The 13,510-nt window shown below is 37.4% G+C and overlaps 1 protein-coding gene across 1 annotated transcript in view; it reads right to left on the bottom strand.

The window, feature by feature from the left end:
* Positions 1-13,510, bottom strand: part of LOC134671780 (transient receptor potential cation channel trpm) — a 410,982-nt gene that overhangs the window by 31,645 nt on the left and 365,827 nt on the right. Inside the window, exons 13-15 of the mRNA XM_063529610.1 lie at positions 5,703-5,886; positions 2,414-2,603; positions 771-982 (exon numbers count right to left, since the gene is read on the bottom strand). Of these exons, the coding sequence (XP_063385680.1) occupies positions 771-982; positions 2,414-2,603; positions 5,703-5,886 (586 nt within the window). The remainder of the gene's footprint in view (positions 1-770; positions 983-2,413; positions 2,604-5,702; positions 5,887-13,510) is intronic.

The raw sequence follows: 13,510 nt of genomic DNA, 5'->3' as shown, positions 1-13,510 counted from the left end.
TTGGTTTTTATTTTGTTTGCAGTTAATATTATTGGAGCTCTTTGATTTCATAGTTTTTTCTGTTGCAGACTATATAAAAAAAAAATAAAAACAGATTGTACCAACGCTAGTTTTAGACCCAGTGGAATAGAATTAACTGAACTCATTACTTTCGGAATGAACGCTGCCACATTATTAATTCACGGCCAATTTTCTTTACAGAGTTTTTTATGACTCGCTGGCCAAAAATTGTATCTTTTAGTAGTAAATAATAAAGATACCTAAAAGTCACTGAGAGAAGCATAACTAAAGTAAACGAGACTTTTTTGACTTTAAGTCTGTGTTTTCACCAGAGATGTGCGAAAATGTGTAGCGAGGGATGTGTTTGTTAAGAACCAATAGAAAATTGCCGACTAGAGCTGCGCTGAGCGAGGACATGAGAATTAAGTAATTCTAATGGTTCTTAACAAAGAGAGGGATGTGTTTGCTATGCATCCTCGCACATCTCTGGAGGAAACGCAGCCTAACTTTGGTATTTCGTCGCAATCGCATAAACTTTTTCATTTGTATCGAAGTCATGATAGTTGCAAGGAATGTGTATGGTCGACGTCCGAATGCATAGCATGCAGATTTCAAAAAGTATTATAAAGCTCATTGACACACAGACGTGACACCTCGTAATTGCTCATTACGGTTGGTTGGTTAAGAGTTCTCTAACACTGAATCTACTCGTGCCAATCTGTGCGTTAACAAGATATTAAAACAGGGAATAAATAAAATAGACATGGTACCTTAAGGCTGGTGTTCTTTCTGGTTCTAAGCCCTCCCATCCAGAGGTCTGCGAGTATGATTTGTGAGCATGGATGGGCTAGTAAGGCGCGGTGGTTGGCAGCAACGGCGAGGCTCAAGCAGGTCTGTCCAGACCAGTTCTGGAGCTCGCAGGTCAGGAGTTGTTGGGCCTGATCGTCGTCTTGGCGGTAGCAATAGTCCAGTAACTCTAGAGCTGGAAATAAAAACGGGTTTTTGATGTAGCTGTCTAAACTGTTTTAACCAGTATATATAGCAATTTTCATCAGCACGAAAAACATAATTTATATGCATTTGACGGCAGCTCTTCCCAAGCAGCAAGCAAGGATTTTAAACATGAGAATAAAATGGGCTCAGTAATCCAGTAACGATTGTATTTATACCTATACATGAAACGGGTTTATAATTATTGTCTATGTGTCATGTTCGGTATTGGTGTAAGCGAAGATAACGCATGGAAAAAGTACGAACATTACCTATTGCTACTACTGTAACAAGTGCGGCACATAACCGCCAGGCGGGCACCGTAGGTGGCCAAATAGTAAAAAGCTAGGTGACGTAAAACATAGCATTAAAAATCCTTGCATAGTAAATAAAAAAATCGAATTTAGCCGATAGTGATTATTCTGTAGATTTTAGAAACTAAGCTATGTACTATTTATTACCTATTCAGTACTCTTAATAGCTTTTTTATTTAATTAAAACTTGGCTTGCCACCCGAATCGCGCCCAAAGTTTCTTAGATATTTCACTCTTTTGTTCTGAAGGGGCCGATTTGAGCCCGCCTTAATTAAGGGTTGTTTTAAGAGGCTAGTTTTTGTAGAAATTTACCTCGAAATTCTCAAATTGGATTATCGTCTTTTATTACAACTTGTTTTTGCGTGTACCCGCTGTGGTGGAACGTCTTAATGAATCCTTAACTTACTTAATAGAGCTGCCTTTGGCTAAGGGTAAAATTATATTTTAAGTAACTATGTCTTGTGAATAGGTTTCACTGTTTATTACTTTACTAACTGAAACCATAGAGAAATAAAATAAGTAATTATATATAGAGTGCTTACTCCACACATCAGTTTGTTACCAAAACGACTATTATTTTCGTAGTAGATATCTAGTGTCACGTAGCGGAATTATCAGTACTGCTACTCGACATAGATGTCGCGACGAACGGAAAGTCTAATGCTGAACAATTTCAGCTAACATTATAACCAGATTTACAGGAACTTTATTTTCAACTCTTTCTGCTTGTAATAAGTTAGTTGTAACTCCTTACCGTAATGCGTGAGCTATTTCTTGGTAGCTTCGTGGGTCATAGCACTCATGGCCTTGTACCTTGCAGCTTGCAGCCTTATAGCTTGCAGGCCAAGAGGCTCTTGGCTAGCGCTTCCTCGCCGTGCGTCCACACGAGGAGCGCCATCTAGTGACTTTGTGAGAAAAACTGTCTTACTGCCTATTATGTACCTTTGGTCTCAAACTCCTTCCCGTAATGCCTGAGCTCCTCATACACCTCGGTCTCCATATCGTCCTCGGCGGCCTCGTGGGCCATGGCCTTGTACAGCTTGTAGGCCACACGAGGAGCGCCATCTAGTGACGCTGTGAAAAAAACTGTCTTACGGCCTATTATGTACCTTTGGTCTCAAACTCCTTCCCGTAATGCCTAAGCTCCTCATACACCTCGGTCTCCATATCGTCCTCGGCGGCCTCGTGGGCCATGGCCTTGTACAGCTTGCAGGCCACGAGGCTCTTGGCCAGCGCCTCCTCGCCGTGCGTCCACATGAGGAGCGCCATCTGGTGGCGTTTTGTGAGAACTGCCCACATCTGTGGAAGAAGTAAACTCTTCTTAATTCAAAAAGTCTCTGGTAATGAAAGTTCCTAACCAAAATTAATGTCAACATGAAAGTTCACAGACAAAATTTAACTAAGAGTGTTCACGAGATTTTATGAATAACATAACGGAAATGTACGGTAAATTTGTAACGGTTAATTAATGCATTATTTCACTACACCTTATAAAACAAAGTCCTCCGCCGCGTCTGTCTGTTTGTACGTTTGTGTGTTTGTATGTTCGCAATAAAGACAAAAACGACTGAACGGATTTTCATGCGGTTTTCACCTATTGATAGAGTGATTCTTGAGGAAGGTTTGTGTACAATTTGTTAACCCGTGCGAAGCCGGGGCGGGTCGCTAATATATAATAAAAATAAAATTACAATGATAACAAAAGTTCTACCTCTAGGTTGGGATAAATATAAATTCATTTTATCATTATTACCGTTGGTGTTAGTTAATTTTTTTTCAATTGAACATTACACAAAATTTATTTAATATTTACAACAATATAATTACACACATAAAATTTTTCCGACAATATAATTATAATAAACGAAATGTACGAACAGGTTTCTTATAATTTATAACGACAGAAATAGGAAAAGAACAAATATAACTTGTAATATCCCAAATGTCCCTTTTAAAAACACTCGCAACAGTTATTGAAATAATGTCCAAAGTACCTGAATACATTCACAACACAAGTATTGAAATTAAGATCGATAAGGCCTTTATAATGCTACCCATGAGCTCCATCATCCGACACATGGATATGGTGGGAAAAGCTCTTGAGTAGTTCACGGATCTTTTCTAGGGCGTAATTGCACAAAAGATCTTTATGGGTCGAAGTGTATCCGCAAGGGCCCCCGAAAACAATAAGATAAATTAAGCTCGATAAGGCAGTGGCTTAAGGTCCCAAAAGGTACCCAGATCATATGTTAAGGCTTTTAACGCAGATAAATGAAGGGTTTTTATGTACTGTACCCGTGTTACCCTTTCATACCCGTGTGTGGCAAAAAACCTATCGATATTTAGGTGCCAATTCTGTATAAACAATTTGATATGTCTTATTTTGGTACAACCTTCGTGGTGTTGCTAAGATCCTATTTAATATATTTTTTTAATGAATGATTGTTTCCAAAGAAAACTACTACTACTACTCCTCCGCAGCGACCCAAAGTGTGTCTTGGCCTCCAACACGACTGCTCACCACTGATCCCGGTCCTGTGCCGTTTCTCGCCAGTTTTCAACCCAGAGCGGGTTTTTCCAAAGAAAAACTGACTTTCGTTCCTGTACCGTTTCAACCCAGAGCGGACTTTAAATACAATGTAGTGTAACACAAAATGGTTTGGCTATATTCAGCGTAAGGGTCTCCCCTGATATATCGACGCGCATTCGGCAAAAGCCGATAGGAAAAAGCTTTATGTCCACGCAATAAGAGCGAAAAAGTCGTCGTTCGGCTCGGCTCGCATCGGCCGGCGCCTGCCGACGCGTCGACGGCTTTTTCGCTCTTATTGCGTGGACATAAAGCTTTTTCCTATCGGCTTTTGCCGAATGCGCGTCGATATATCAGGGGAGACCCTAAGGATCATAATATTTGTTTTTCGGAGGACCGTCCTTTATATTTGGACAGGGCTGTGTTAACACGCCTGTGGTTATCCGGAATTGTGTAAATACAGGATTTACGAATTACTTACATTTCGACGAATGGTAAAACGTAACAGCCGGCCTAGCCAAGGTTACAATCGCTATCGCTTCGACAACGAAAAGCATTATGTCTCTCTATCACTCTTCCATATTAGTGTGACAGTGACAGTTGCGTTTCGATCGCTACGAAGCGTAAGCGATTGGCGTCTTGGCTACGCGGCCTGTTACGTTAATATTTTCTGGGTCAATTGTTTGGAAAGAAGACTATTACGAGTATTTTAATAAAGCGTTGTAAGCAAAATGTTGCATCATTGTTGTTTATTTCACTTGCCAGTTTATTTGCTGTGGAATATCAAAGTAATTTACGGCCCCTTTAGATGTTAATTTCCTCGCTCGCATTGAATGAGAAAATACATTGAAAGGAGCGTGTATTGGCAAATGCAGTTGGGAATCGGGCGTTTTATTACGGTGAAATATAAGTTTGAAGCTACTATTTATTCGTTCTGTGGATTTATTGTATTTGAAAATCTTACTTACTTGCTTGAATAAGTTAATTCCACATTCATAGCAAAATTTAAAGTTCAATAGTATTTTGGTCTTTAGCCAAGTGGCGTTAAATTGACTTAAATTTTTAAACTCAAATCATTAATAGGTGTTAAGCTGATTAAGGAAAATATAGTGACATGAAGAAATGATGATATAATCATCATTTTGTTAATATACGTTTCCCTCCAGGCACGTATTAACATGTTAATATTAACCTAACAAATTCGTCGAACTAATCAACGTAACACAGCTGAGAACTACAAAATTATATATTATATAATAAGCGGACCCTGGCACTAGGCCGGGAAAACGCTAGGTTGAAGAAGAAGATATAATATGTTATATATTTACTTAACTAACATTTTTTCCTCATAATAATATTAAAGTAATTACAATTTGTGTAGGTAATCAGGCACAACGTTTCTAAAATTCGTTCTCAAGAGTTCAAGAGATTTGAAGATTCGCAACGGAGACCGCTTGCCCCCACATCCATGCGCGCTGTGTTAAGCGCACAATCGCACATCCTTCCGATCTTTTAGTACTCCTGACGGGGAACTGTCATACTTTCTGTGGAAAATGGGCGTACTTTTTGTGCAAACTGTATGAAAGATAGTTACCAGAAAGCTCATAGAAGGGGTAGTCGAATAGCGCCATCTCTGTAGTGACCGGCATGAACCCGGTGATGAGCGACAGCCCGCCGGCCGCGTGGCGGGTGAACGACGAGCTGTTCCGGTGTACGATGATGTTGACACTCACCAGCAGCTCGTTGAAGGGGTAGTCGAACAGCGCCATCTCTGTAGTGACCGGCAAGAACCCGGTGATGAGCGACAGCCCGCCAGCCGCATGGCGGGTGAACGACGCGCTGTTCCGGTGCACGGTGATGTTGACACTCACCAGCAGCTCGTTGAAGGGGTAGTCGAACAGCGCCATCTCTGTAGTGACCGGCATGAACCCGGTGATGAGCGACAGACCGCCGGCTTGGTGGCGGGTGAACGACGCGCTGTTGCGGTGCACATTGACGCTCTTGTTCATAACTTTCGCGTATATCGGACGGAACTTCCGCCGGGTGTAGTAGCACCTTTAAATAAAAACAATCTTTAAATGCAAATACAAAAATCACTACGTATGCCTATAAGGTCACAGGAGTTCCGTCGATGACTCATGAATACTATCGTCTATAAAAATGTGACCTTTCTGTTACCTAAGTTTTAGAACAAAAAAGAATTGTCTTAATCAGTTGAGAATTGACGGAATAATAGTGTAACAAACATTGAAAATAATATTTAATTATAAAACATAAAACCGTATTGAAAACTTCTTTATTTTGTTTTCTTTTTTCGGTTATTTTGTTATTTTTTGATGTAATGCATGAACCTACAGGTCAATTTGAAGCTAAATCAGCATTCATTTAAAGCGTGAAATAAATATAATTGACAGAAATAAATATTTCAAACAGAAAATAAATGAAGTAGTCAAATTAATATGAATTTTGCATGTTTTGGTACACATTACATATATATAGCATGGACAAAGGATAAGCTTATTCAAATTTATTATTCTCTCTGTGACCCCATTTAAACAACGCATAGATTAGGCTTATGCGTGAGATTAAAATAATATGCAAATCGCCGAACCCTGTAGATATCCCAACACATCCGCCAGTAAAAATAAACATTAATTATATATTTTAAATAATTTATAAATACAGTAGTGATGTACCGTCGGAAGGATTCCAAAACTGTTAATAGTTTTTGGCATTGCTACAAAACCAAAATTATTTCCTTATTTTAAGACACGCACAAAATGGATCCCATTAAAATTTATATTTAATTATACATCAAACAGATTATAAAACCAATCTTATCTGTAATGAAGCGAACTAAGGGTCAAAATATGAAATATTAAGCCTTTATAAGGCTGAGGGAATATATTTCCCACCTGATTTTGAATTTAATTTCAGAGTGAATAGGGTCCAATTTTGCATAATTCCTGACACTCTTACGCCTTATAAATGGTTATAAGATTCCCATTTAACGCAGTGCAAAGACGAGGGCCAACTCGGTGTTTATACAATTTGATATGGTTTTGATCTTATTTTCATACGACATTGAATCGTGTCAATAGGCATCTTACGCGCACCATTAAGCGTGAGCGAGATGCCTAATGAGACGACTCCTGATTACTTCATAATCGTGATAGCCAATCTGCGCATGACACTGATTGGTGCTTAGCAGGCCAATTCGAGTTTTAGTTATTAGATCTCATTCACTGATCTGACGGTGTCAGAAGTGACGTTTTTGGTTGAAGAAACTTTTGATATGAAAACCATGTCATATTATGAAAACTGAATTGGCCTCAGGATATATTTGGAAATAAGAGGTCATTAAATACGGAAATGAAAAGGAAAGTTCCCTTTTAACGAGACCGTTTGATGTTCATGGCGTGATTTAAATTACCGGTTCGTTCGTACGGCTACGGTTAATTATGGGTTCGTGTAGTTAAAACGTAAAAGCGGTAAGAGAGGTGTCTATTGTCAAGAGATTCAAGATAGGTATGTGCACTGTGAATGTAATCTCGCTTAGTGTGGTAGGGCACAGCACAGCGGCACGTTCGTAGGTGCATTCAAAATTATTAGGTTTTTCTATCCTTTTGGGGTTCAATGTCCTAATACTAGTACAAATTACCTCCAATGAAATTTAAATCTTAATGAAATGGAATAGAGTTTCTTATATTTCGTTTCGTTCGATTTTAAAACAAAACAAACTCAACTCTATTTTCTAATACCGTTGATTCAAATTCGATTGCCAATTTTCCTTGTATGGTGGGCCGCTAGAGGCTATTCTTGTTGGACTACGAGTACACTACCCCTAGAGATTAGAGTATATAGAGGCGGATTGTCAAAGTAAATAATGTAGCCACTGTAAATTTATTGCCATCTTTCGACCGAAGATGAAAACTGTTAGAACGCCATTTGATTTTGATCCTCATTCTTTCACTGATATGTGTTAACTTGTTAAATATTAATATTAACGCCATCTACTCGTCACTAGGCCAAAGGTATGGTGCAATCTTTTCGAGCAATGGCGTCATTACCTCCAGCCTCCTCCTGGGTAGATGGCATTAATATTAATATCTAACGAGTTAACACATATCAGTGAAAGAATAAGAATCAAAATCAAATGGTGTTAGAACAGTTTTAATCTTCCGTCGAAAGATGGCAGTAAATGTACTGTAGCTAAATAATTTACCATGACAGTTACTCTCTATTTCAAATTCTATTTTACTACTACTAATGTTCGTCCAAAACGTAAGCGTAATAATAACAACCTAATGAAATATTTTATTACAATTATTAGCTAAATATTTACGTAAGTATCAGTCGTTTATAACCTAAGTTATTATAACCACAATGCCATCTTACTCATACGTCTGATAATCCGAGTTTACCGTGTTCACGTAACAATGTACAAAAAGTATAACAAATGAAAATACCAGTTGATCCTTAAATCGGGCAGGAAGACTAGAAACAGGGATTTAATCTCTGTCACATCCACAAGGTGGCGTAACACCCAAAAGATCGTTTCAAACTCAACCCTAAGCCGTTGCACTAAGCTACAAGTTACAATAAACTTAAATAGCAGATGCGAGCTTGTGAAACTTGCTCGTTGATAAGGGCTTAGACACGCGTTGTTACGTCTTGGTGTAATCGGGACGAGTTAAATTTAGACTGGCTTAGAAAACCTAGGCTTGGTCTACTGTAGCGTCTCTGTCGACGTGTAATTTAGGTTACTAGATTTTACTAGGTTATTACACTTTCTCAGCAATTTCTATATTTTATATAGCAGAACTTTACCAAGAAAGAAATAATTAGGTAATATGAGGACTTGATAGTCAAATCAGCTGCTTTTTCAAACTGTTTAGACAAAAATCATTATGGAGTTTAAAATAAAAGTACTGAAACGTGACGTCTCAGTTCTCATAAATGTCAAATTAGTAGTAGCGGTTGTAGCGGAGGCAGTTATAAAGTTGACCCAAAAAATTTTTATTAAGCTATGAGCTTAATCATATATGTTCCTTGAGTAATTCTAAGCATTTCAAGCCTGGGAGGCAATAAGAAATGTGTGTCTACTCGGATTTGTAATGGATTCAAACTTTCAACCTCTTTTTAACCCTGTTAGGGGATGAATTTTACAAAACGCTGAAATTACTTTTCCTGTCTTTTAATAATATCCCCAAATACAAAGATTCAAGTCCCGCGTTCGAAAAATTTTTTGATATCCATACAAACTTTCAACCCCTTTTTCACCACCTTAGGGGATGAATTTTCAAAAACGCTGAAATTAGTTTTCTTGTATGTTTATAATATATCGTTTTACGAAGTTTCAAATTCCTAGCTTAAAATAAAACTTGAACCCCATACAAACTTTCATCCCCTTTTTAACCCCCTTAGGGGTTGAATTTCCCAAAATCGCTTCTTATCTCTTGTATACTTTATAAATGTAATCTAGTGTGCAAATTTCAACTTTCTATCTTTTGTAGTTTCGGCTCCGCGTAGCAAAAATCTCCAACCAAATTTTTCACCTTTTTACGTTTTTCTTGTAAAATTACTATGAAACTGAAAAAAACAAATATCAGCAATGAATTCTACGTCTTTGGTTTATACGAAAATGATACCAAACTTGCCCAAGTACCCACCAGGATCAGAATAGATTTTTTTATAGATGACGGGTGGCGGCCGTATTTGTACCCCACCCTCCCCCCCACCCCAGGCTAGAAATGCTTAGAATTACTCAAATATCAGATGTGATGAAGCTCATAGCTTAATAAAATTTTTTTGGGTCATGTATGGCAGCGTTACATAACTGATTCCAGTATTGACCAAAATCAGCTGCAAATGGTGTTAAAGGTATGAAAATCGGCACGATTAATCTTTAGGCCATTTGAATCAATTTGACCCGTAGCACCAAAAAATAAAAACAAACGGAAAGGAGTTATGACGTCATCTTTTTTTGTATGGAAAAATAAAAAAAATTGTTCAGAAACCTATCGTGTATGGAATTAAATGAAAGGGCGTTTTGAGCCGGTTCTAAAAATATATCACATTATTATATTTCCGTCACTTGCATTCAATTGAAATAAAAATAATTTTCAAAACATACCAAGTTTGGGCTCCTCCAGATACGAAACCGTTGAATTATTTTTTGCAAAATATACCTCAAGTAATACCCAATATCCTCATATTTAACCCCAAGAAATTAATTTCGAAAATATTTAGTTTTAGTATTATTTTTTAAATGTTTATAATTACAAATTGTAATCAATCAATCCATCAATGAAACGGCCTCCTAGCCTAGTCGATAGTGACCCTGCCTATGAAGCAAGAGGTCCCAGGTTCGAATCCTGGTAAGGGAATTTATTTGTGTGTTCATCATCATCATCACACAAATAAATGCCCATATACAAATATATACAAGCCCTGGTAAAGGGCATTTATTTGTGTGATGATGATGATGAACACACAAATAAATGCCCTTACCAGGATTCGGACCTGGGACTGCCTGCTTCATAGGCAGGGTCACTATTGAATAGGCTAGGAGGCCATTTCATTGATAGATTGATAGATCACAATTTGTAATAGGGTGACGGCACCAGTAATGGACACGGCACCAATTATGGACATTTTTTACGTTGATCGAATTTATTAAGCAACTGTCCCAACATTTTTCAACTGGCAACACTAAAGCATAACCAATAGACGTTTGAGCTGTCATTTTGACACATGTCACCAAAATCAGCCGTTTTGTTCTAAGATGGCTGCGAAGTAAAATCTCGTTGCGGGCGGTGGTCATAAAAATCCGTTATTGTTGTTGAAATCGTTAAGGAGGTGAGTACATATTTGTGCATGGTGTTATCTTGTGTTATGTTGTAATGAGATTTGATGTTATTTTTACTGAATAATACTATATTGCAAGTAAATTGAGCTAAGTTGAATATACCCAATCACAGCAATAAGTTTTTTGTGGGGTTTGTTCATTACTGGATTCGATATTTTATGAAATTCAGTAATGGACAAGTGTCCAAGCTTAAGCTTTTTATTACTTTTTTAGTTTATTGTGTTATATTATTTAATTTATTGCACTAAACATTTGAGTTGGGTTGATTTTGTGATTGCTCTTTATTTTCCAATAATGGACGATGTCCATAACTGGGTATTTTTAGTTGTCCATAATTGGGCTCCTTGTTTTGTCTTAGATGGATGGATAAATGTGGTCGGACTGCTAAAACTGCCAGGCTAAGGCGAGGCCGACCAAACCATACGTCAACAGGTTTATTTTGCTATTATAATCCGTTTTTTATTCATCCTATTTTTCGATGAGGCAAATAATAGCTGTCACGTGGTACCACAAATTTGGTCGGACTGCAAAAACTGCCAGGCTACGGTGAGCCCGACTAAGCCATTTTTACTGTCCCCAAGGTCAGGTATCCTACCATACAAGTTTCATTCTATTTTTCGATGAGGTATTTTTTTGATGTTTTTTTGTCCAACGTTTTTGCCATTTGTACAAAATCTGCCAGGTTAAGCCTAGGCCGACCAAGTGCGTTGGAAGGTACTAAATGTCAGGTACCTCTACAGGGTAGGTATATTCTATTTTTTGATCAGGTTTGTTTCATGCAGCCGGCAACCGGACTAAAACTCTTATAGTATAACTTAGAAATCTAAATGAAAGTTCAAATAGCGTTAATAAACGTTGATTTGTGACATCATTTGTTTCATTTATGTGTTCAATACAAAAGTGTCCATTAATGGATGTTCATAATTGGGTCCATGTCCATGACTGGGTGTCCATTACTGAATTTTTGATGTCCATCAATGGTGATTTCGTAAATTTCAATTTATATATTTTTTATTAATTATGTATTAAACATACAGAATTTTTGGTTTTGTTTAAATGTTCCTCATGTATTTAAGTGCCGAAAAAAAAATCACCATTTTTGTATCGTCAAAAAACATCCCATTTTTAAACGAAATTCTAATTTAGTGCGCTTAACATGTCCATGATTGGTGCCGTCACCCTAATAAAAAAAATTAAAATAATACTAAAACTAAATATTTTCAAAATTAATTTCTTGGGGTTAGATATGAGGATATTGGGTATTACTTGAGGTATATTTTGAAAAAAATAATTCAACGGTTTCGTATCTGGAAGAGCCCAAACTTGGTATGTTTTGAAAGTTATTTTTATTTTAATTGAATGCAAGTGACGGAAATATAATAATGTGATATATTCTTAGAACCGGCTCAAAATGCCCTTTCATTTAATACCACACACGATAGGTTTCTGAACAATTTTTTTTATTTTTCCATACAAAAAAAAGATGACGTCATAACTCCTTTTCGTTTGTTATTTTTTTTTGGTGCTACGGGTCAAATTGATTCAAATGGCCTAAAGATTAATCGTGCCGATTTTCATACCTTTAACACCATTTGCAGCTGATTCCCGAATTTCAGGTTGTACCGCTATCGCTAAATGGCCTAATCATATGATTATGCCATTTGATCAGAATATATTATACTGATGCAATTTTTGTTTAAATAAATATTTTGCTGTTACAAACATTATATGTATTGCTCTCTTCGTTTCAGATTAATGACTTGTTTCTTAATAACATTTTAGTATTTTTTTTTACCTAGGAAAGCTGGTTTTATTCTGTGCCTTCCAGTCCGCCCCCCGCTCGAGACTTGAGGCAATGCAATTCTCGGACCTCAGTGTTATTCGGGGCCTTAAGCCCTCCGTCCATTAGATAAAGCTACACCGTAGCGGGTATTTGCCCAGTCAACAGCTGGATAAGATCATGGACTCATTTATTTATTTATTCCGTGGCATTTCCGTTTCTGGGAATAATTAAAAACAAAAGAATTGGAAAAATATCAGAAGTCCCACAGTGTTGAGGTTTGAGGTTGGTTTGCGGTGAATACAACAGAAACCAGATATGTAATTAAAATTTTAGCTAAACCCTCTTGAAATACTCTCTGGTTGTCTCAAGTCTCATTAAGTAACGTTCATACTAGTCAATTTTAAGTCAACGAAAAACAACACGGTGTCCGAAATTCCTTAATGAGTAAATTTTTGAAAATTGCATTCTAAATCTTTCATCTCTATTTGAGCCTTGTGGTGTGCCTAAAACGGGATAAAAGACTTGACTTAATTATATCCAAATATCCAAGGAGTAATCTGTAATCTTATGAATATTCGGCGTCTATTGGTGACGCACTTGTCAAAGTACCGTAAAATCATGGGCTACCACAGACGTGATGTTATATCACAGATTTGTTCATTAACATCACTCGACGGACTGTCCGTGAACATGTTACAATTTAGAATTGCGCTATGAATATTAAAACCTAGCTCTTGAGTGAAAGAGTGCTACGAATTATGAATGAATGAAAATGAATGAAAATCTTTATTTCAGGCAACTAGTGGCCCAGGCATAAATACCTTAAAACTAGCTTACATATTATAAAAATATATTTTAAAACTAAACACTACAAATCACATTATGGCTGCGATGCATTACGCAACCCCGCAGTGTCAGGGAGACGGCCGCGGAACCGCCGAAACTTGACACCCTTCGGCCAAAACTCCTCCTTGGTGAAGGTCGCTAGATGATCAGTCGGAACGCTCACCACAAACGAATTAAAA

The sequence above is a fragment of the Cydia fagiglandana genome, chromosome 16 (assembly GCF_963556715.1).
Source record: "Cydia fagiglandana chromosome 16, ilCydFagi1.1, whole genome shotgun sequence".
Taxonomy (NCBI): domain Eukaryota; kingdom Metazoa; phylum Arthropoda; class Insecta; order Lepidoptera; family Tortricidae; genus Cydia; species Cydia fagiglandana.
The sequence above is the reverse complement of the archived record's forward strand: the minus strand, read 5'-3'. Positions and strand labels throughout refer to the sequence as shown.